Source organism: Lissotriton helveticus, chromosome 9 (assembly GCF_964261635.1).
Source record: "Lissotriton helveticus chromosome 9, aLisHel1.1, whole genome shotgun sequence".
NCBI lineage: Eukaryota > Metazoa > Chordata > Amphibia > Caudata > Salamandridae > Lissotriton > Lissotriton helveticus.
Window position 1 is genome coordinate 394,980,086 of NC_136070.1, and position 25,621 is coordinate 395,005,706.

The 25,621-nt window shown below is 49.0% G+C and overlaps 1 protein-coding gene across 3 annotated transcripts in view; it reads right to left on the reverse strand.

Annotated features, from left to right (window-relative positions):
* SETD3 (SET domain containing 3, actin N3(tau)-histidine methyltransferase) overlaps positions 1-25,621 on the reverse strand; it is a 571,076-nt gene that overhangs the window by 369,515 nt on the left and 175,940 nt on the right. For all 3 annotated transcript variants that reach the window (XM_078660141.1, XM_078660139.1, XM_078660140.1), the window contains exon 3: positions 5,263-5,355. In XM_078660141.1, the coding sequence (XP_078516267.1) occupies positions 5,263-5,355 (93 nt within the window). The remainder of the gene's footprint in view (positions 1-5,262; positions 5,356-25,621) is intronic.

A 25,621-nucleotide genomic window follows, 5' to 3' on the forward strand; every position in this document is an offset into this window, starting at 1 on the left:
GGGTGGGGGGTAAGGGATTTACACGTACTAAGTTGATTTTATTTTTGTTATTGTTACCGGTTCCTGAATTGGCTGGCTTTTCATATATGCACACACCACGCACTCTGGTTCCTATCAACACAATCAGGCATGTTGCCTCGAATGAGGCGAGTCTTAACGAGACGCCTGTTACTCTCTGTCAGACACTGCACCCACCCTATGGGGCGATTGGTAGACGCCCTGGAGTACACTCCAGACGCTAGCAGGTACCGGGCTTCGGCCCGGGTGCAGAACTCGGTAATACTGATACACTTACATGCCAGATACTATGGTAGACCACGATCTCTCGGCACTTGACCCCAATTGCAACCATTGATCTCCCCTCCAATGACTATTATATCATGGAATGTAAACGTGCTAGGACAAAAAAAATCAAACAGAGGCTGGTCCTCCAATATTTTTTTTAAAAAGCTCCCACATTGGTTCTATTACAAGAAACACACCTGGTAGGAGCGGCCTGTAAGGCTCTGAACCGTTGGGGTTTCAAAATGGTCACACACGCAGAGTTCTCCTCTGGCTCCTGCGGGGGTGGCATGCTTGTCCAAAAAAGCTCTCCACTGATGATCAAACACACATGGACTGATGACCAAGGGCACTTTGCTGCGGTCACTTGTCAATGAGAGGGGCGGACCGGACCTACAATATACTATCGGTATATATCCCCCCCGCACTACACCAAGGGGCCTTCCAAGACCTGGGGAAACCACTACTCGAACTCCCAGAAGGGGAACTAATCATGGGGGGCGACTTCAATGCAGTACTGAACACGGCGATAGATCGGCAGCCTCCTCGAGAGGCTACCAGACCTAACCAAATGTTTAAAGACTTTCCGGACGCTTTAGGACTGGTAGATATGTGGAGACTTAAACATCCAAATGACCGCCACTACACATTTCACTCGGGAGCCCATAATAGTTTCTCCCGGATAGACTATATGTTGACACTAGCGATCCCTCCTGAAAGGATAACGGCCTTCGAACACCTGCCGAGGGGGATATCCGACCACTCCCCAGTTCAACTCACCTACATAGTACGACCCACTAGACGACAAAGAATATACCCAGTCTATCCTGGTTATTTAAAAAACCATACAATTGCGAAAGCATTGAACACTTCAACCACACAATACTTTGACGAAAACGTGGCATCTCTGGACTCGTCGTCCATCCTCTGGGAGGCGTACAAGACAGTGATTAGGGGACAAGCTATCTCCACTATCACTAGACACAAGAAAGACGAGAGGGCAACCATTGAGTCGCTGGAAAAGGCAGTCCGGACTGCAGAATTGGCCCACGCCTCAGATCCCTCGGAGGACAAGGCGCAAACACTAGCCCTAGCATCCCACGAATATAGAGCATATGCACAGGAAATGGCAAAAACTAGACTCACTGACACTCTACATAGGGTCTACGAATTAGGAGACCAGACAGGGAAAATGCTCGCATGGCTTGAAAGGAAGGACAGAGCAGATAGGTGGATAGCCAAATTAACACTCCCGGATGGCACACACACAACTTCTCCCCCAAGGATAGTGGAGGAACTGGCCACCTATTATGAAAATGTATACACTGCACGAGGCAGGGTGACAGAAGAGGTTAGCATGCACTTCCTCCTAGACGTACCCCTTACCACTATCACAGGAAGATGCACAAGCTCTTGAAGGCGACTTAACAGGAGACGAATTGGGGAAGGCCCTAGCAGCCTTGCATATGGGCAAGGCAATGGGACCGAATGGCTTACTTGTGGAACTATATAAAACAATGACGCGACAGATCATCCCATATATGCTTCCCATGTATAATGAATGTTTAGCACAGGGCACACTTACGACTGACCAGCGATTGGCCACCATCGTCACGGTTCACAAACCGGGCAAACCGCCTGACCAAACGTCCTCGTATCGGCCGATCTCGCTAATGAACGCAGATGCGAAAGTTTGGGCGAAACTATTGGCACTGCGATTGCAGCCACACCTCACAACATTGGTACACCCGGACCAATCGGGCTTTATGCCCGGGCGAAACACGTCCCTTAACCTGCGACGCCTTAATGGGGTACTGCACCGCACTCCAATGCTACGTGAAGACGCGGCCATTCTATCCCTAGACGCGACAATGGCGTTCGACCAGGTGGAGTGGCCAATCCTTTTCGCGGTACTTAGAAAGATGGGCTTTGGCCCCAAATTTTGTGGTTGGATTAAACTACTCTATACAGCACCCCTGGCACAAGTGGTTGCCAATGGCCATACCTCGCGTACAATCACACTAGGTCGCGGAACAAGGCAGGGCTGCCCATTATCCCCACTCCTATTCACACTCATATTAGAACCACTGGCGGTGAAAATTCGCACGGAACCTATGATCCGTGGGATCACATGGGAGGCGGGATGGGAAGATCGCATCTCCCTCTACGCCGATGACGTATTGATATATTTAATGTCCCCTACCTCATCCCTGGCAGCCCTGATGGCCGTACTCAAGACCTACGGGGAAGTGTCAGGATACACGATTAACTGGGCCAAATCGCTTTTATATGTATTACATGGAAGAATACCCACGCTGCCTCCTGCCTGTACCCTACAAACTGTGACCAGAGGGTTTAGATACCTTGGAATATATGTCACCCACAGGAATCGATTTTTGTGGAAGAAAACTTACTGAAACCTCTACAGAAGCTAAAATCAGATGTAACACACTGGCGCTCCCTCGCACTGACACTGTTGGGAAGGGCAGCGCTATTTAAGATGCTTTCACTCCTAAGGTTCCTCTATGTGTTGCAAAACACCCCATTTCCGGTCCCTCTCACCTATTTTAAGTCAATAGATGCAGAAATCTCCTCACTATTATGGGACGGAAAACCAGCCCGCATAGCGCACTCCAAACTAATCGGCAGTTGGTACGACGGGGGGATCGCCCTGCCAAGTATTAAACTGTATTACTGGGCTGCACAACTAATGGTAGTTAACCAGTGGTTACATGCTCCACAACATGATCCAGCCTACAGCCTTGATAGGACTATACTTCCCCCAGACCAGCTGTTGAGGGCTCTTTATACGAACAAACGGCGCCATACATTCACAGGCCCTACGGCCCACACAGTTAAGATTTGGCATATGGCACAGAGGGCCCTGGGATGGGAGGGAGTGCTCACGCTGGCCACCCCGCTCTGGGACACACGTCGCCTGGGTACCTTGGCAAATACTAAGGGGTTCAGGCAATGGGACCTCATTGGTATCTCCAAAATAGACGGGGTGAGATCATCACATTCCCAGCTCTGCAAGAGAAGTACGGAATGGCGGATACCAAGCAGTATCGATACGCCCAAATCAAACATGCTGTGCAAGGGGCCATTCCACTAGGTACGACACTTGCCGAATCCTCCCCCCTGGAGGATAGAATCCTCACTGACCACCTTGAAAAGAAAGCGATATCACTCACGTACCTCAAGCTGGTGAACAATCTCCCGGACCCCACTGTGGTTCTCCGTAGCATGTGGGAGGTGGAACTAGGAGACATAGATGACGAAGACTGGTTGTACGCACTAGCATCGGCGAGAGAGGCCTCCATACCGTCTTGGCTAAAACTCATACAATTAAAGATATTGCACAGATCCCGCACGCTACTGCACAAGCTAGGTCACATCCCAGAGCCTAACTGCCTGCGGGGTTGCGGGTCCCTGGGAACATACTTTCATATACTATGGGATTGTCCCAGAATACAAACGTATTGGGCTGATGTTCTGTCGGAAATCTCTGGGGCCAGTGGTGTAGAGCTGCACTCAGAACCCAGGTGTTGTCTATTAAATATCTGGTCACCTACGGATCTGAATCGAGGGTTACAGACCTGGGCGACGCTGGGCCTGGCCCTTGCAAAGCGGAACATTGCTAGGAGGTGGGGTTCCGGACTGATACCCTCGAGCACACAATGGGGGAATGATATGGATGCAGCGATGGTGGCAGAAAGAGCTGTATATGTACATAGGGGCTGTCCCAAAAATGGTCCAAAATCTGGGGGAAATGGAACGAATATCGGGGAAACCTATGTGAACCTCCACAAGATCTGTCTGATCCTGAAGCAAGCCCATGATGGGAGGAACTTGAAATATTGAAGATATAATGGATGTGTGTTAAGGAGTAAAGGGAGGAGAGGAAGGACTACTATTGTCATTTGATGTCTGTGGTTGCTGGGGGAGAGAGTTCAAACCACGAGAAGTCTAGAGATCACCCAAAGATTCATCATCCAATACTTGCAAATGTGTTGTTATACAAAATAGCAGACGTTGATATCTACATGCTATGCTGAATTGTGTAAACGGAAAAAATTATTATATGTTTTTGCATAATGCAATCAGAATATTGCCGGTATTGTGTAACTTGATGAAAAGCCAATAAAAACTGTTATTAAAAAAAAGTTAGGCATTGCATCCACCTTGTTAATATGCTCTTTGCCTCTCTCAGCCTACCAAATGCTAGTGGGCTGATGTTCATCTGGTAGAAAGGTATACCTACGAGTCCCTGTAAGTGTGATGTGATACAAACAGAGCAGCCAGCGTAAATCTAGGTTACATTTTATCCTGACAAGAAAAACAAAGGCGCACTGTTTGCAATACTGTCCGCTGAATCGACGAGTGCATCATTTATAAACCTAGCCCATAAATATTCAAGAGCGTGGTTCATAAATGATAAGACACTAATTCTTCCAATCACCAAGTTATATAGCCGAAGATGCGCTTCAGCCACTATATTCTGATTTTCAAAGCTTTGCTAAGCAAAAGGAAAGCAAAATTGCATTCATGTGGCATAATTACGTTCCTAGAGCATAACACCAACCATACATGTGGCCAATGGCAGTGCACCCATTAAGAAGGATTTATATTAGTGTTATTGTTCATTTTTTTCCATTCATTTTTAGCACCATGACTCCTCTACTGTTAAACCTATACACGTCATGTAAAGAGGTACCCTGTATGCCCTTATGACATGTATTACAACAATATTCGAAAAAGACACAAATTACACGGGAAGTGCCCTTCCAAGAACCGTACAAGTTTTTTGTGAATATCGCAGAAAAAGTAGCCCTCGGGTGCGCAGACACCTAACCACTCAAGAGCTTTAATCATTCATTGATTCGATATTCTTAATATTCTTTTAAGATCAACCTCAAGGTTGTGTATTGTAAATGACAAGTTTAAGGCCAGCTGATGTACTCCTAGCATATTTTTTACCTTTTTGTTTCTTGCGAATTTTCTCAACAAGGCCTCGGATCTGTAAATATTCTTCCCATTCCTTTCCAGGAGTGGACGTTGGGTTACTACACTCTGTAAATGAGAAAAGGTCAACAATTTATTTGGAATGCAGGGGAAAAGTGGAAGAGTACTACTTTCTGGTTAAAAGCAAAGTCATTAAACACGCTCTTCACGTGGAAAATAATACTTACCTGCTATTATGCTTGCAGTTTATACTGTAGAATCACATGCTATGCAATGGAGAGTGAATATCCCCGACTAACATAATAAACACAATCTGGTAAGTCACAATACAATTCAATGAGAAACTCTGCTTAACTCTTGGGGGTTAATGACCAGCCAGAGGCATTCCCGAGATTAACACGTGCCAAAATTAGGCAGCACCAAACTAAATAAAGGTTGAGAATACAACACAACAAAATTACCACAACAATTCAGAAAAAAAAGTAACAGACAGAATGGCACAAAAGGTGTAAAAAGATATTATTTAAGTGGCATGGATATTTAGAGTTGAAGGCAAAAAGCTCCAAGAAATAGCAAATCATCAATAAAAGTTAATGTTCATTGTATAGTTGGATCTAGGCTTGATTTCAGGCCAACGACGACGGAATGGGACCGGGTAAGCCTAGGTTACACAGATCTAATTTTTTTTCCTTGGGATATTACTTATGTTGTTTTCAATTGGAGCAAGGCAGGATGCTAAAGCCAATAAGGGTCGCTAGAAGTCAGACATGTTATCAACAAGCTCCCCCCCCCCCCCCCAAAAGCTCAGAGCGGGGAAAATGTCAGATTTCATAGCCTACACATATATTTTGCCACTATGATGGATTCCTCACCAAACCCCAGTCCCAAGTCATATCATTTTCCTGCAGCAGGATAAAGAAAAAGGGCTGAGGTCACAAGGTCACAGATTCACAGGTTGAGATACACTTTTACAGTTGCAACAAATAGTTGTTTTGTTTTCCTAAATGATTTAGTCCTGTCCACATAATAAAGTAGAGCTCTTTTTACATCTAGTGTGTGTAGGGCTCTCTTAGCTACTGACTGTGGGTTCTGAAACAATACTGGCAGTTCAATTGCTTGATTGATATGGAAATTGGATACAACTTTAGGCATGAATTTGGGGTTTGTTCTAAGAACCACCCTGTTAACATGTACTTGCATGAAAGGTTCTTGAATTGTTAGTGCCTGTAATTCGCACACTCTTCTGAGTGAGGTAATGGCAACTAAGAATGCCACCTTCCACGTTAAGAATGGTAGTTCGCATGAGTGTAAAGGTTCGAAAGGCGGTCCCATGAGTCTGGTAAGCACGATATTTAGATTCCAGACTGGGGAAGGGGGGTGTCGTGGAGGGATCACCCTTTTTAAACCTTCCATGAAGGCTTTGATTGCTGGTACTCTAAACAGTGAAAGGTGTTGCCTGTTTTGAAGGTATGCTGCTATAGCAGCAAGGTGTAGTCGTATAGAAGAGTATGCTAAGTTACTTGTGTGTAAATGCAGCAGGCAACATATAATGTTTTGTATGGAAGCGTCTAATGGATTGATTTGGTTATTGTTTCGGTAAATAACTAATATTTTCCATTTAGCTGCGTAGCACGCTCGTGTGGTTGGTCGTCTTGCCTCCCTAATGATGTTCATGCAGTCTGGGGGCAAGTTAAGGTATCCGAACTCTAAGATTTCAGACGCCAGATCGCTAGGTTCATTTGATTGGGATCTGGGTGTCTTATTTCTCCATGGTTCTGGGTTAGAAGATGGGGAGCAAGGCACAGTCTTTTATGAGGAACTACTGAAAGTTCTAGGAACGTTGTGTACCATGGTTGTCTCGCCCACGTGGGAGCAACTAGGATTAGTGTGAGTGAGTGTTGTCGCAGTTTGCGTGCCACCAGCGGGATCAGCGGTGCTGGGGGAAAAGCGTACGCAAATCTGCCTGACCAGTTCATCCATATTGCATTGCCCAGTGACAACGGATGTGGGAACCTGGCGGCAAAGTACCGGCATTTGGAGTTTTCTTTTGTGGCAAACGGGTCTACCTCTGGGTGACCCCACTCTTCGAAGAAGGGCTGGAGGACTTGGGGGTGAATCTCCCATTCGTGTATTTGTTGGCTGTGCCTGCTGAGCAGGTTGGCAATCTGATTGTCCTTCCCCGGGAGGTGTTCTACGAGGAGAAAAATGTTTTTGGGAATCGCCCATTTCCATATGCTCTGTGCCAGATGGGACAGCTGTGGAGAGTGCGCCCCCCTGTTTTTGGATACAGTACATTGCGGTCATGTTGTCCGTTCGGATCAACACCGTCTTGTTGTACAGGTATTTCTGGAAAGCCTTCAGGGCTAGGAATATTGCTAGCAACTCTAGTTGGTTGATATGCAGCTGTTTCTGTTTGTTTGTCCAGAGCCCTTGTACCGTGTATTGAAGGAGATGGGCTCCCCAGCCTGTCAGTGATGCGTCCGCTGTTAGTACTAGTTGTGGAACCGGCTCTTGGAACAGTTGCCCCTTGGAAAAGTTTTGTGGGTTCCACCACTGCAAAGAGTTGTGAGTGCGACTGTCTACCAACACTAGGTCTTTTAGTTGTCCACGAGCCTGGTTCCATTGCCGTGCTAGGCATTTCTGCAATGGGCGCATTTGGAGTCTGGCATGGGGGACAATGAATATGCAGGAGGCCATCATGCCTATGAGCTGCATGAAGACTTCAGCTGGCAAGGAGTGTTGTGGCAGGAATTTGCGAATGAGTATCTGCATGCTGGCTATCCTTGCTGAGTTTGGATATGCTTTTGCCACTGAGGTATTTATAGTGGCTCCCAGGTATTGCTGTACGTGGGATGGTTGCAGATGCGATTTTGTGTAGTTGATTGAAAAGCCTAGGCTGTGTAGCAACTGTATTGTTTGTGACGTGTGTGCTGCACACTCTTGGTACGATTTTGCTTGTATTAGCCAATCTTCCAGGTAAGGGTACACATGGACGTGTTGCCTCCTGAGATGTGCCGCCACTGTCGCTAAGCATTTTGTAAACACTCTTGGAGCCGTGGTAACCCAGAAGGGCAAACCCTTGAATTGGTAGTGTTGACCTTCTATTGTGAACCTTAGGTATTTTCTGTGGGCTGGATGGATGGGTATATGGAAGTACGCATCCTTGAGGTCTAGTGTTGCTAGGAAGTCTCCTTGCTGTAGCAAGGGGAGCACTTGTTGTAGTGTGATCATGTGGAAGTGCTCCGACAGTATGTATTGATTTAGGGGTCTGAGGTCCAATATTGGTCTGAGGGAACCGTCCTTCTTTGGAATAAGGAAGTATAGGGAGTATACTCCTGTCCCCTGTTGGTAGAAAGGGACCTGCTCTATGGCCCCCTTTTACAGCATGCATTTCACCTCTTGTTGTAGCAGGGTGATGTGTTCTGTGGACATAGAACGATGTCTGGGTGGTATGTTTGGTGGCGTAGAAGTCAGTTCTACGCAATAATCAGACTGGATAACTTCTCTTACCCACCTGTCTGTGGTAATTGCATGCCGGACAGGTAGGAACTGCTGTAATCTGCCTCCGACTGGTGTTAAGTGGTCTGGCGGCAGCGTAATGAAGTCACTGTTTTGTGGCAGTGGAGGCTCTGGTGTTATTGCCTCCACGCCCTCTTCCCTTATTACTGTTACCTCTGTAACCTCCCCTGGATGTGTTCTTATTGAAGGAACCTTGCGTGTTACTTTTGTATGAGGCAGATGTTTGCGAAGCATTCCCTTGTGTGTTTGCTCTGTATGAGGAGTGTCAAAAGGAGCCCCTATGTTGCTGAAATTGCAAAGCACCCATAGATTTTGCGGTTTCTGTGTCCTTTTTTATTTTGTCCAATATGGTGTCGACCGCAGGGCCAAATAGAAAATCTGGATTGACACGTTGGTGAAGAATGGTGGACTGCACCTCATTCTTAAAACCAGAAATACGCAGCCATGCATGTCTGCGTAGCAGTACGCTAGTATTAATTGACCTGGCTGCGGTGTCAGCAGCGTTGAGCGCACATTTGATGGAGGCGTTTGATATGAACTTTCCCTCTTGGATGAGGTCATTGGCTTGTGCTTTAAAAGGCTCAGGTAGGTGTTGCATAAGGCTTTCGAGCTGATCATAGATCGCCCTGTCGTAGCGAGCCAGTAGGGCTTGTGTGTTAGCAATCCTCCATGAGTTGGAGGCTTGTGCAGCTACCCCTTTGCCTGATGCCTCTAGAATTTTGGACTCTGTCAGGGGGAGGTGCTTCCCCTGTAGTCTGAGAGTTGGCTCTTTTTCGTGCGTTAGCAACCAACAGAGAGTCTAGTGGCAACTGGCCCTTGATGCAAGTAGGGTCTGTGGGAGCTGGCCTATACTTTTTTTCGATTCTGGGATTGATTACCCGTGCCCTGGCTGTATCCTTAAATATGTCAGGCGCATGTTTTAGAACTCCCTTCAGCATTGGAAGCATCTTGACACTCTTTTCTGCAGTAGTGTATGTGTCAAACAGGAAGTCTTCCTCCACAGGGTCACTATGCATGTCTACATTATGGAATTGTGCTGCCCTGTTTATGAGTTGGTTGAAGACTACTGTGTCGTCTGTAGGTGACGGCTTAGTAGGATAAGTGGATATATCAGGGATGGGATGGGTGTCATAAGGGTCTGTTGGCTCTTCCCAAGGTTCCTCTTGGTTAGGATCTTGTGGGAAATCTTATTGAGGCTGTGGCTCATAACCTATGTCTCCCTCATCGTCCCCGTGGTGAGAAGGTGAGGAAGGAGCAAAAGGTGTGGTAGGCATGATAGGTTGAAAAGGGATGAAGGGTCTTGAGGGAGAAGTCCCAAAGTCCTTTTTCTTCAGTGGAATAGGTGTATCTGGTACAAAGTCCAAAGGCCTCTTTTTCCTATGCAGGATGGTAACTTTACCAGTGTCTGGGTTAATATATATTTTAGCTTGGTCGTCTGATGGATCTGGGTGGAATAATTCTTCCTCTACAGTCCTGGGTTTAGTGTTAGGCTTTTTCGGCTCAGTAACACTTGGTTTTTCGACAACTTTTGGAGTTTTGTTGGACTTTTTCGGCTCGGGCCCGGATTTCGGGTCGGCGAGTGGTTTCGGGTCGGCCGGAACTTTCGGTTTGACACATTTTTTATGCTCTGTAGACTTCTTTGGATGAGTGTCTTTCACCGAGTCGATGTTCTTTTTTGGATTGACTGGTGTTTTAGGAGCCGTTATCTTCGGGTCGATGGGCTTGTCCGGCTTCGATACTGGTTTCGGTACGGCACCGGTTGCCGGGTCGACGTTTTTCGGAACAGCAGGCTTGTTCGGGTCGGCGACCTTTTTGGGTTCGGCGCCCTTTGGCTGTGTGCCTTTGTTCGGGTCGACCAGTCTTTTGGGGCCGACGGTTTTTGGCTGAACGGCCTTTGTGGGGTCAACAGTCTTTTTTGGCTCGACGCTCTTTGGCTGTGCGGCCTTTTTTGGATCGACGCCCTTCGGGTCGGTGACCTTCTTTGGCTCTGGAACCTTCTTTGGGGCGATGGTACTGGGCCCCGTTGTTTCTGAAGGTTTCGGTTTCGATTTCGGAGCCGAGCTGGAAGGCGGGGCTGGCGAAAGTTTATTATGATCTTGGCTAAGGCCTTTTGGCGATGCCTCGACCGGAGCCTTTGGTAACGGGCTAGTTGGTGTCGGGGGTAGTGTACTCGCGATTTTGCCCCGATGGGATTTCATTGTCCGAGTCGGAGTAGTCCTCGACGGTGACGATTTCGAGGTCCGAGTCTGGTGCGTCCTGTAGATCTTGGTCATCATCGAAGATGTTGTCCGGTTCCGGTGCCTGTCGCTGCATTTCTTGCCTAGCAGCCCGTCGGTTTCGTATAGTTTTTGGGGATCGAAACTGGGCGCAGGCCGGGCAGGTTTCTTCCCTATGGTCTGGGGAAAGGCACGTGTTGCATACTGAGTGTTTGTCAGTATGTGGTAACTTGGAGTGGCATTGTGGGCATCTTTTAAACGGGCTTCTTTCCTTCGACGGTCGGCTCACGTGGCGTCGAAAAGGCCCAACGGCCCGCGTCGACGACCGATTCGAGATGGAAGTTTGGATCGAGTAGAAAGGTACCGAACGAGAACAATACCGACGAAGTCGAAGGCCTTTTGGCCTTTAGAAAAGTTTTGTTTTCGATTCCGAGTTGGAGTAGAGGAGTTTGCATCTGAACACAATGGCGGAAAAAAACAATCTGAGGATGAAGAAGATGCCCATGCGCAATGTAGTCCAGGGGAGCAGTCACCTATCTCGTGATACTTCGAAGACTCTTCCAAGACAACAAAGTGCAATATTCCGGACCCAACACTAGGCGGTGATCTATGCACAGATATGAATTCAGCAGCCCACATGTCTCGAACCGTAGGTTTCCTACATGGTAAAGCACTTTCTCCTGCCAGATCTTACTATTGTGGCAGATCTTACTATTGTGGCTTTAGAAGTGCAGTCTAGCTAGGACTCAATTGTGTTCTCTGGAGCTATACACGTAATTCATCTGTGCGTGGATTAACTAAACACTAAAGCCCACATGCAGCATTTAGCTACATGTTACTGGTGCATCTCCTGCTAAAAATTACCATAGCCTTAATGGAAAGTTAAATATGGGCAAGTGCTGCAACACTGAATGGCAGTGTCGTGACATACTAATACAAGCAAAGTAAGTCAGCAAAAGGAGGATAAGTAGACAAGACAGACTATGCTGAAGAAGGCAATTTAATGCAACTCCCCTGCCATCTATTGTTGTGTTTAAAATATTACAATTCGGCTTTTAACCACATGAATGCTACAGCAATTCATCCTCTGTGCTGCAGATCCCAGAGTCCCATTGTTCATGACGAGCTCAGCTTGTCATGAGCACACAAGCAGTGTACTGCATGACGAGCTGAGCTCGTCATGAGCATGGAAGGGGTTAAGTATTGGTTTTTGATTGAAAGTGAAATTGGACTGACTTGTGAACAGGTTCCCATCAGAACACAAAGCACAGTCTCAAACTCCGATTGTAGTAATTTGTTCCTCGTCATTATATGAATATGTGTGCCTACAGAAGTGTATCTGCTTCGTCCATCTAGTCCCGGGGAGCGGGAGAGTAAGATGTGACTCTATAACACAAGCTACAAACCCAGGGTTTCAGGTAAGTTATACTTCTCTTTTCAAGCATCTAGTGGGTAAACAGGCGATGCGTTGACTCTAAAGTAACTTCAACTTCGCAAAGGACGGTGTAAAGTGGTGAAAAAAGAAGTAACTAAAATCTGCAATACTATTACTAATGACAACCTATGTTTTCGCTTTTAAGTCAACACAGGAATGTTTAGTAATGTGTGTTAAGAAACTCTGGTGTCTTCCCTATAAATGTCAGATAATGTTTCCTTTAAAATCCTTTGTTGCGCTATTTCTGTGTGTGGAAAGTTGGTGTGAAACAGCATTGAGCGTTATGTGAGTCAAGAGTTGTATTCACCTAGGAGGCGTGGCTTGAGTGCCGATGGCGGAGGTCGCCTAGTGATTCGGCTCCGCGATCGAGCCATCATTTATCCTGTTCCGGGGGCGCCCAGGGAATCCCGACCCCGCAAAGGAGACCCCTGTGGCCCGTGCACCATTTGACGAAGCTGAGGGTCCGTGGCGGTCCGCGGGACGGAGAACGAAGGGATCGAGAGGACTGCGAGGCGGAAACCAAGATGGCGCCCGCTCCGTCATTAACACTTTGCGGCCGGCCGAGGACCCGGACGCGACCTGCGCCCCCAGCACCCCCAACGAGACGGACGATCCTTTCTCCATAGAGGGGGGGAAAACCGAGAGGACTGCCACCTAACAACCCCAGGGGGCCAGGAGACGCCCGGCAGCTGGACGCGGAGTGCCCCAGACCGCTGCCACTAATCATTGCCGAGGAGCTACGTGGGGGAGGGGAGAAGCGGGCCGTTCCTCGCCGCACGGAGTTTGCCGCGGCCGCCTGCCGCTCTAGCTCCTGGCTTGTTAAGTAGGCGGACCGAGACGTGGAGGAGAACCTTGGAGCGCCTCCACCACCCCCTGTTACAGGAACACAGTGCGCAGCGCCGCGGGCATCAGACGGAGCTCGGGCTGATGAAGTGGGGGCCGGGGGCTCCCTGGGGACACACCGATCCCCGAGCTTTGCCCACGCCAATCCAGGATCCCCCCTACCCCTGAAACTGGGGCTGAGGACTTAATCGGCCCAGCGCACTGAGGAAGAGAGGGGCAATTGGACCGCCTCCGTCGCGGTCCGCAAGCGGAGCTCGCCGTTGCACTCTGCCTTGAGGACCCGGCCCGACCTATCGACGAACACTCCTCTCGACCACCCACCAGGGGCCCGTTCTCCTCAGAGGCCTGCTGGTAGCCGCAGAGTGGGAGACCGAGGAGCGAGGCTTTTCCCTGCGGCCGCGCCACATCGGCGAGGATCCTCGGCTCGACCATCCCCCCGATCCTGCTGGGTCCCTCCCGGAGACCCTGAACGCCATGGGTAAGCCAAGGGGACCTAAAGGTGGCGCCCAGACCGCCTCTGACGTGGAGCCGCCTGACAACGAGGAGCGCCTACACTCGGACGGACCAGGGGGCCCACACATTCAAGAGCAACTCGACAAAATCCTGCTGGCGATCACTGAGACTAGATCGGCCCTCCGAGAAGACATTGCTCAGGTTGCGACGGGCTTGGGTTTGCTTAGAGCGGACCACGGTAAGCTCTCGGACAGGGGGAAGGAGGTGGAGAGTTCAGTGCGACACCTGGAACCGGCGCAGAAAACTTTGGATGCCACGGTGAAGGCGCCCTGTCCCGAATAGAAGCCCTAGAGAAGCGTGCGGAGGATTCGGAGGGGCGCAATCGGAGAAACAACATTCGAATAGTAGGCCTTCCAGAAAAAATGGAAGGTGTGGACATGGTGGCGTTTCTGGAAGATTGGCTACGAACAGCGGTGGCGCCAGAGGGGCTGTCCCCCTTCTATACCCTGGAACGAGCGCACAGAGTGCCGGCCAAACCGCCGTTACAGGGCCGACCCCCCCCGACCAGTGGTGGCGCGGCTGCTCCATTTCCGCGACAGAGACTTCCTACTACAGGCCGCCAGGCAGAAGGGTCCTTATCAGGTGGAGAACAGCCGTGTGAACATTTTCCCGGACTATACTTACGAGACGCAGAGACGTCGGTCCTCCTTCCTGGCTATTAAACGAGAACTACGTGCTGAGGGCATCCAATACTCCCTACTTTTTCCGGCACGACTCCGCATCATCCTGGACGATTCGACCAAGTTCTTTGACACCCCAGACGATGCGTGTAGTTGGCTTGAAATGTACAGAGCTGGCAAGGATGGTTTTGGAACCTCCTCCCAATCCACGGTGGAGGACATTCTGCAGCGGAAAACTAAGAGGTTCCGACATCGCAGAGGCAGGACTACTCGACCCTCGACGGTGGAAACTGAGGCGGAGCGGCGGGGTGCGCTGGAGATGGTCTCTTCTATTTCTGGCCCCCAGGGAGACCGTGGGACTGCACACTCGGAGCCTGGAGAGAGTGGGGGCCACTCGGACACGGAGGGGTCTGAATCAGATAGCGTGAGGCTCCCAGTGGTCACCCCGGAGACGGCGGAGGGCCTGCTCGATGAACAATGAAGCTTTCGGGTGAGCCGGCTCTGATCGGGGGGGGGGGGGGATGAATGCATGGGAGAGATGGGATTCATAAGGGCAACTGTTAGATAACTGACTGTGTGGAGGGTTGCGGCATTCCCTACTTAGGCCCTGATGTCATAGGGCTCAATCGCATTGTGGCATCGCAGTGCGGGGACCCCCCATCGACGCTCGCCCCCCATATTGCCCTTAAGGCACACCTGCAGTGGCTACCGTCAGGTTAGTACGAGGGTTTTTTTTTTGAGGGTACAGTTTGGATGGGAACTGGATGGCACTATTTGGAACCTGTTCTGGGGGGGGGGTGGAGAGGGATTCATGTTTGAAAGTTTTTATTGTTGATGTGGGGGGAACTCATCATCGGTAGGGATTTAACTGAGTGCTTGCCCATGCTCGTGGTGTGTTTGGAGAGACAGGAAGACACGACATGGGACAATGGCTGATCTCTCTATTCTGAAATGCATCACTTGGAATGTGCGGGGTCTGCACTCCATGTCCAGACGACAAAGTCCACGCTTATCTGGTGCGCAGAGGCATACAGATTGCACTACTGCAGGAAACACACCTTACCAAATCTGAGGGACTAGCGCTACAGCGTAGATGGCGGGGGCAGGTGTACAACACCACGTATTCAGCTTATGCTAGAGGCGCGCTAATATGGACAAGAGTTGGGGTGCCCTTACAAGTAGATAGTCACACAGTGGACCCAGAGGGGAGATACGTAGCACTAGCGAGAAAGTTAGGGGGGAGTGATGTGAACATTTGCTGCATTTACGCGCCTAACACGGACCAGCTCGCCTTTCTGACTGCGCTATCGTGCTCCCTGGCCCGATACCTATCGGGACCCGTCCTATTAGGGGGTGACTTCAACTCGGTGGTCGACGTTAACCTGGATAGATCCCATCCTCCCCTCCTGGACTCCCCGACCCATCGGGTGGCCAAGGGCAGGATGGACTGGCAGACTAAGTGGGGACTAACAGACATCTGGCGGGCCCAACACCCGCATACCCGGGACTACTCCCATTTCTCTGGCATGCACGAGTTGCATGTGCGGTTAGATGGCCTGCTGGGGTCGGGAGAATTGGCTTCTTCAGCTGTGCGGTCTGAATACCTGACGAGGACTATCTCCGACCACAATCCGTTATTAGTTGATTTCCGATGGCTTCAGAGCACCCCCTGTGTGCCGACCTGGAAACTGCGTCCCGAACTGCTGGAGGACCAGGTGTTCCGGGGTGACCTGGAAGACAAGATCACAAGATATTTTGAGGCGAACGAGGGACAGATGAGAGGGCTACGGAATGGGACGCCTTTAAGGTTGTAGTTCGGGGTATTGTATAACGCAGAGAGTTGGGGTGCGTCGAGTAATCCTAGAAGATCTGGCTAAGGCGGATCGGGTGCTCCGCGAACTGGAACTTACCCGCCCTGGCCGCCCGGAGCTCCAACAACAGATCTTGGCGGCAAAGGAGGCGGTGGCCGTAGAGGTCGAGCGGCTGCGAAGCTATGACCACAAAGCTTACCTGACTAGATCGCTAGCTGAGGGCGATAAATCGGGAGCGCTGCTGGCTTGGCTTGCCAACCCAACGAGATGCACCTCGCCCACTGTGGCCATGCGCACTGAGGAGGGCAAGGAGGTCTATACTCAGCCCGAGATTCTTAACTTCTTTTGGCGTTACTATAAGCAACTATATCGCAGTCGGCTACCGCCAGACACTACTCCGACGGACGTTTTCCTGCGCGATCTGCCGATCCCCGCTCTGGAACCTGAACAGGCGAAGGACTTGGGACGCGATGTGGAGCTGGGAGAGATTAGAAGCGCCATAAAAAAGATGGCGCGAAATAAAACGCCGGGCCTTGACGGACTCCCAGTAGAGTTTTACTCCACATACATAGAACTCCTGGCCCCCAAGCTCCTGCGGGTTTACAAGGAAGCGAAGTCCCTGGGGCGCCTACCGAGCTCGATTCGGGAGGCCCTGGTGATACCTCTGCTTAAACCCGATCGAGAGGGCGTTGAGCCAGCGTCCTATAGGCCGCTATCAATGCTCACAGTTGACTACAAGATCTTGAGCAGCATATTAGCCGCACGACTGCTGGATCACATGGGCTCTCTGGTACATGTCGACCAGGCGGGCTTCATCCCCAGGCGTAATACTACAATGAACATCCGGCGTTTGTTTCGCCTGTTGGAGGGAGATCACACTGACGCTCTCGATCCCATGATCCTCTCGATTGACCTGGAGAAAGCCTTTGACAGTCTGGAGTGGATCTACCTCCGCAGGGTCCTTGAGCGGTTTGGCCTGGGAGAGGGATTCTTGCGATGGACCACGGTGCTATATGCCTCGGCGGTGGCTAGGGTGAAATCGGGCCCGCTGATTTCTCAGAGATACCCCGTAGAACGAGGCACGAGACAAGGCTGCTCGCTATCCCCATTGTTATTCGCCCTTGCTGTAGAACCGCTGGCTATATCGATCCGCACGGGAGCCCACTACAGGGGATTGCAGTCCATGTCGGGACGCCAGTACATTTCCCTATATGCTGACGACCTACTGCTTTTCCTCGAAGACGCCAGGACGGCCCTGACTGGAGCTGATGCAGTGCTTACAGCTTTCGGTGAGGTGTCAGGGCTCCGAGTAAACTGGGCTAAGACTTGCCTGTTCCCAGCCCACAGCGATAGCCCTCAACCGGACACCCACAGGGAGATCAGATGGGAGCCTGTTTGCTTTAAATACCTAGGGGTGTATGTTTACCATCACCCTGCTGATACTCTGGAGGGCAACATCTCCAGAGGCATCCGGGCGCTTAAGGGTAGCATGTCCTTTTGGTCCACCCTACCTCTTTCGGTGGCGGGACGAATAGCGCTACTGAAGATGGTGGCACTTCCCCGCCTGCTATACTACTTCCGGACACTTCCGATCTGGATCCCTAGATCTAGCTTTCAGGGCCTGGACTCTATGATCGTGGCGTTCCTGTGGGGCTCGGGCCGCCGCAGAGTGGCGCTCAAGACCCTGCTGAGACCGAAGATGGAGGGGGGGCTGGCGGCGCCCGACTTTGAAACGTACTATTTGGCTGCCCAACTACAGACCTATACCCAGGAGGTAGCGCGGGAGTTTCGTGACCCGGAAGAGACGCAGGGCAGTGGCATACCCAGACATGTCTTAGCATATATTGCACTGCAACAGAGGCTTGATTTGAAAGACCTCACCCAGGAGGAACGCACCATACGCTTGTGCTGGAATCAAGTACATCGCAAACTGGGAAGGCCGCTGCCTTATGCCCCGGAGATCCCGCTGGGAATGCTCACTGCATTGCCCCATGGCGGTGACTGGTCTCGACTGAGAGTTTGGGAGGAGATGGGTATACAGACCCTGGGAGACCTCTATGAGGACGGGGCATTGCTGCCTTTCCAGGCACTTCTGGACCGCTATGACGTTCCCCGAGGCGATTTTTTGCTCCACGCGGCGGTCACAAGAGCACTCCAGGCGCACTGGAAGGCTGGTCGTGAGGAACCACAGCTGTCAGCGGCGTGCCAGTACGTCATGATGTCTGCGGGAACGGTTAATGCAGTATCATGCTTGTATTCCAAGATGGTCAGTGAGAGATTGACCCCCTGGGGGTGCTTAAAACCCGTTGGGAAACTGACATAGGGAAGGATATCCCAGAGACCACGTGGGCCCAGCTGCTGCGTCGAGCCTGGAAGGGCACGCGGAGTGCCCGATTCCAATTGGTCCACTTCTATATATTGCATAGAGCCTATCTGACCCCGGAGAAACTACAGAAATACTTCGCCTTGGAGACGGCAGCCTGCCCTAGATGCAGGACACTCGGAGCGGACCTTATTCACATGCTATGGTCCTGCTCCTGTGGTTCTGAAAAATATGGATCCGTAATAGTACCGGACTCGAGAATAAAAACTTCGTCGAAATAGGACGAATTTGGTATCAAAAGACCGGAAATGACGAGTACATCAAGTACATGTATTTTCAGTATATTCGAGTGACAGCTTCACCTCGAAATCGTCATTTACCTTCTGAACCCTTAGTTGCATGTTGCCCTCTACATAGGCCTTAATCGAGTCGAATTTGATTCCACAAGGACACGTACTCCTTAATCGACTTCTTCCTGACCCCAGTACAAGTTAGAACCATTGCCCCAGGCCGAGCTCGTTAGGTCAGTTCCCTCCCAGTGGCCAAGCAAGATAGTATCTAGGCCCAACCGGCCATAAAGCCATTTCAGCACGCACACCTGCCATATCTCGCTCACATCTTTCTCCACTCCTTTTCCTCACTTATTTTATGGTGGGGAGGTGACCATTTTTATTAGGGGTCCAGCGATATCTGATGAAATGTTGGGCCTTGCCGGATGATTTGTTATGGGCAGCACGACGTGAAATATGTACATGTCATCATGACTCTGCTTTCTTTTTGTAATCAGTAACCATAAATGAAATACCGCGCACCCAAGGAATGTTTCGCCAAAGGGCAAATGTTGTGTATAAGAAGAGAAGCCTAACTTTGTGAAAGTGTGCAGTCTCCTGAATATACTGGCATCGTACTTCTAGGACCCTGTCACCTTGGTTGCAGCCAATAAACTAATCTTTGACTTCACCTGAAAGACTCTGAAGTTTCTGTCGGTCTGACTCAGGAGAACCCGAGGTCTCTGGTGTGTTGATCCCCTGGCACCGCTGGGTTACCGGTTCTGTACCGGTTCTTAAAAACCCAGTACCTCATTTGGCGCCCAGCGTTTGGGGCGATTCCAGTGGTACCAATCAGCCTGAAGATCGTGAGGAGCTTCGTGTGAAAATTCCGGAGGAGGGCCGACCACCTCATCGACCCCTGCATGTCGACGTGGTCCGAAGGTCTTTACTGCGAGGTTCCCCGCTTCCCGACGGCTACAAGGACTGCTGCCCTGGCTATCGCCCTGATGTTGGACCCTTGAAAATTTCGGGAGAGCGAAACGCTGAGACGAGTCTTCTGGTGAAGCCATCGATATTTTCAGTTAAGTATAAGTGGAGCGTCTCCTAGTCCTTAGTTGGACTTACTTTGTGATATCTTAGAGATACATAAAGGTTTTTATTGGTTCTTGCAAGTACCATAACCGAAGGACTCGTGTTTTCACGAGAAATATCGTAATCGATAAATCCTTTGAAGTTTGGAACTAGACTAGAGAGCAAGGATGCCTGGTCTTAGACTCGGGAATTTGTTTTGTCTTGGTAATAATAATAGGGACTCCCGATTGGAGGACTCATGTCCGGTTCCTCCAGTTGGAACTCCGACTTACGAGCTATACGTTAAACATGGGGTAGGCCCCATCGTTTACAACGAGGTATGGATTAAATACACTAGGAAAGATGGTGTTTTAAAATGGCCCCAATATGGTAGCTTTGATTCTGAAATCTTAGACAACCTTGAAGTTAAACTCTTCAAAAAGAAAGCCCGGCCGGCGATGTTTGACTCTTTCCGCATATGGCGCAAAGAAGCCAAACAAAAAGAAATTAAATTAGCTAAGAAAAATAAGAGAGAAGAAGGACTTTCAATAATGCAAGCTGCCGCGCAGTTTAAAGATAATGAGGAAGAGCAGATAAATGAACAGTTGCACAGGCAACGTAAAATGGCAATAGATAAGTGTTATCCAGTTTTGCCGTCTCTTCAGCAAGGGACCGCAAAAGAGCGTGACAAAGACCAATTAATGTCGCAATTATTAACTTCGCCACCCCCCTATGCGCAGAATGCTACAGCACCCCCGCAACCTTTAGTTGCACAAACTGCGCCTCTGGCTCTTCCACAGCACTCACCAGCTGTTCTTCAGCTGGCTCCTACTTCTTCGGTGCAGCCTCCTTCAGGCCCACCGACAACTTCTGTTTCACCTGTGTTTTCTACGATTCTGCCTACAGTACTTTCTACATCTCCTAATGCCCCTTCTATGATTTTGCCTAGTACCGCATCTATCATTCCTCATACCTCTTCTGCCATCTCTACCCCCGCCTTATCTCATCCCGTCTTTTCATCTGTTTGTTCTTCCGTTTCACCTTCCCTTCGGCAGAAAATGGCCAGTACTGTTACTAATCTTCTTTTACCCCTTTTCGGGTCGCCTGCTACGACCCCTAACATAGGAAGAAGACAGTTGCGAAGTCAACTGCCTGATTATCAAGAGAGAGATTCCCTGAATAGTTTAGCTCGGAAATGGGTCTTGGACACTGCAAAATATGATTTACAGTCTGTCATGGAAGTTTTTCCTCAATGGGAAACAGCGACACAGAGATATGTGTTCGAACAGATGTGTGTTTTTCTTTGCGAAGATTTAGAAGATAATGATCAGGATTGCCTCCCACAAGAGATGTGTCGTATAAGGTTTCACTTTAGTCTGGGTATGATTGTAGGTCCCGATGTGGAAAAAGCAGTTGAAATGCTATTATCATATCGAAGTAAGGGAAGCAGTTCTGGGTCACCATCCGAATCCAGTACATCTAGTAGGAAAAAGGCACGACAATACCCTATGAGAGAAGTTCCCCCACAATGGAGAGAGGGTGACGCGACAGCTGTCCCACCTGTCCTGCCCCACTTTCACCGCGTATGGGTACATGTCCCATGGAAGCGAGCTGAAGTTTTAGCACTCAAACAAACACTACCAGATCCGCGTAAAAATCCTGCAGGCTACTATAAAGAATTGTCGCAAACTGCTGGATCATGTATTATGAATTTAGCCGATATCGATATGTTATTCGGGAACGTCGTTCCACAGCCTTTATGGGGAAAAATTCGTCATGAAGATCATGACCAGGAATTAGGTGACACGTGGGCTAATATTACTGTTGCAGATGCACGACAAGTTGGTGGTGCAAAACCTGAGCCCCTGATAGCGGAACTACCTGGTAGGATAGTAGATTACATGAAGACAATAATGCCTGCGATACGTGTAAATTGGGATAAATTATCTGCATGCAAGCAAAAGAAAGAAGAAACTGTGTCAGATTTCTTCACCAGATTTGAAGAAACATTCATTGACCACAGCGGTCAAGATATGACCACAGAAGGTGGTCAGAGATTGTTCGTCGATAAATTTGTGCACAATCTGCTTCCAGACTTGTGTAGAAAATTGAAAGATTCAGAAAGCTCTTGGGCAGTCTCATCTTCAGCTCAGATATTAGCTACCGCACAGTACTACGAGAATAGAGACAAGGATGAGAAAGATAAAGTAGAGAAGAAAACTAGAGAACTCAAAACGAAGGTTTTGCTACAGCAAGCCTATCCGCCACGTGGTGGTGGTAATAAAAATAATAATGGTCCAAATAACTACCAGAACACTTTTCAGCAGCCTCAGAGAAACTTGCAGAGATTCGATTACACTCAAAACCGCGTAGGTCCCAACCAGTGTGTATATTGCAAACAAGAGGGTCATTACAAATATGACTGTCCTGCTCTACCGCAACGTACAAATGGATTTTCTGGTGTAAGAGGTCGTGGAAGTCAGCAAGCGCCCAGAGGTAGAGGGCGTGGAAACGCCCCTCAGGACGCACGTTCCCTTCCACCACAAAACTCTATGAACAGGTTTGACCAGCAAAATAACGTATCTGACAGGACAGCTCAGTACTACGTTGATGAGTATTACACAGAAAATGAGCAGTGGGAGAATAACGATTGCTAGGACAGCCTTAGACGAAGAGAGGGAGTTGTTTCAGTTCCAGTAGATCAGAGCGGACCATACGTTGAAGGTGATTACATCGGGTGTGTCAGAACCTTTTCTGTTGGATACTGGTGCTACAAAGAGTTCGATTATGCACTCCAAACTCCCTGGCGCACCTTTGTCTGGCGAAATGAACGTTTCCGTAGGGTTTTCTGGCGCCCCGGTTAGAAATCCGATTTCTGACCCTTTATCTCTTTCTGTTGGTCCTTGTGAATTCGAAGCACCCCTTATTTTGACAACAGGTTGTGGTGAAAATTTACTAGGATTAGATTTGCTAAAAAGATTGTATGCGACCCTGTACTGTTCTCCTTCAGGAGTACAACTGACTTTAGGTAAGAAAGTGGTTTCTCCCATGTATTTGTCGAGAAATACGCTTCCAGCAGAATTGGCACTTCTACCAGATATTCTTTGGGCTACTGGTCCGAATGATGTAGGTCTCTTAGAAATTCCACCATATGTTTTAACATTAAAGTCGAATGTCAAAATGCCACGAATTCCCCAATACAGAATATCCAATGAGGGCGAAAAAGCTTTGCTAGCGATTGTTTACGAGTTGATTGAGAAAGACGTAATTGAAGAAACACGAGGCAACGTTTGCAATAGTCCTGTTCTGCCTGTTTTAAAACGAACTGACCCTTCTCAGCCACCTGTGTATAGATTTGTGATTGATCTTAGGGAAGTAAATAAGATAGTGGTGCCACAATTCCCAGTTGTCCCCGACATTACAACATTATTGACTATGATTCCAGCATCCGCATCCTGGTTTTCGGTGATTGACCTGAAGAATGCTTTCTTCAGTATCCCGATTGCCGAGGAAAGCAGGGATATTTTTTCCTTTAGTTTAGGTGGTCGAAGCTTCCGCTTCAAACGCGCTCCTCAAGGCTACTGTGAAAGCCCCTCAATATACAGTCAAGCTCTGAAAAGCCAGCTCGACGCAATGGTTTTGCCCAAAGGTTCCACTCTCGTACAGTACGTGGACGATTTGCTCATAGCTGCGGATACTGAGGAAATATGTAAAATGGCTACGTTGGAATTACTGCGTCATCTATGTGATCTACATCACAAGGTGTCACTTTCCAAGCTCCAATATTGCCGACAAGAAGTGACCTACTTAGGTCATCTCTTATCGAAGGAGGGAAGGAAACTGACCCCAGAAAGGATTCAGGCAATAGCCAAATTGAATGTGCCAAGAACGCAGAGAGAAGTACGCGCTTTCTTGGGCATTACATCGTACTGTAGACAGTGGATTCCAAATTTTTCGTTATTAGCCAAACCCTTATTGGCACTAACGTGTACAAATACACACAATCCCATTCCTTGGTCTGATGAGTGTCAGAGAAGTTTTCTCGAACTACGCACAGCATTATGTTCAGCCCCTGTGTTAGGTAACCCCAACTACAGTAAGCCTTTCACATTATATGTCCACGAGAAGGAGGGCTGTGCATTGTCTGTGCTGACTCAGTTATACGGGGATAGACAGCGGCCATGCGCCTATTTTTCGTCAACTTTAGATCCGGTAGCACGAGCATTGCCAAGTTGTCTAAGGGCCACAGCAGCAGCAGCTGTTTCTATTCGACAGTCTGCAGGTCTAGTAATGAATAATACACTAATCGTGATGGTCCCGCATGCAGTAGACACGTTGTTAAATAGGACCAAGACACAGCACCTAACTAGTGCTCGACTGTCCAGTTATGAATTGACGCTACTTGCGAGCCATGTGCACATCAAAAGGTGCAGCACCCTGAACATAGCCACATTGTTACCAATTGCTGAGGAATCGGATGATTCAGAACAGCACGATTGCTTCCTCAGAACGGAGGAAGAGACGAAAGGGAGAGTTGATTTATTCGACACTCCTCTTGCTGAATGTGATGGTACATTATGGGTGGATGGTTCATGCTTTAAACTCCCAAATGGTAACGTGACTACAGCATATGCTGTCACAACTTTGCACACAATCGTCGAAACCGCGCGAATACCACATGGTTCAGCTCAAGCCGCTGAACTCGTGGCGTTAACGAGAGCATGTGTGTTATCCAAAGGAATGAAAGTGACTGTCTATACCGACAGTCAGTATGCTTTTGGAGTGGCTCACAGTTTTGGACGATTGTGGAAAGAACGTGGGTTCCTGACTTCGCATGGAGCTAAGATTCAGCATGGTCAGTTGGTGAATGAGCTTCTTGAATCACTGACGTTGCCCCTGAAAGTAGCGATCGTAAAATGTAGTGCACACAAGAAAGTGATTGATGATGTGGGTCGTGGAAATGCATTTGCTGATGAAACTGCAAAGGATACTGCAAGGAATATGATGAGCCGAATGTATGTTGCGAGCCCAGAAAGATGGACTGGTGATGTTGGAATATGTGAAGACATGTTAGAAAGTGTGAAGTCCATCCAAGCTGAGGCCACGGAGAAAGAGTTAAGCATGTGGAAAGAAAGTACAGGGAGAATGGACGCAAACGGTTGTTGGATTGAGTCGACAGAGCAACAGAGATGGTTGTTACCCGATGCATACGTGCCTGCAGTGGTTACAATGGCTCATGGGATGGCCCATATCAGCGCGAAAGGGATTTGCGAGTTGTTGGCCCCAGTGTGGAAGAATTCAGGGATTCCCAAGTGTGCAGAGAATGTTGTCAAGAATTGCATGGTATGTCTGAAACACAATCCTGGTAGGGGAACCCCAACTCCAGCTGGTCATTTCGCACCTCCTACGTATCCGTTCGAGGTTTTGCAGCTAGATTTCATACACATGGAGAGGTGCAACAACTTAAAATATGTGCTCGTGGTTGTTTGTGCCTTCTCAAGGTGGGTAGAAGCCTATCCCCTAAGGGACAATACTGCCTTGTCCACAGCGAAAGCCCTTGTGAAAGAGTTCTTCCCCAGATTCGGAATGCCTAGAATGGTCTGGTCGGACAACGGAAGTGAATTTGTGGGATGTGTGATGAAACGAGTGTGTGAAGGGCTAGGCATTAGTCAGAAGTTCCACGCTGCAAATCACCCCCAATCAGCTGGATTAGTGGAATGTTACAATGGCACGCTTAAACTTAAATTGGCCAAA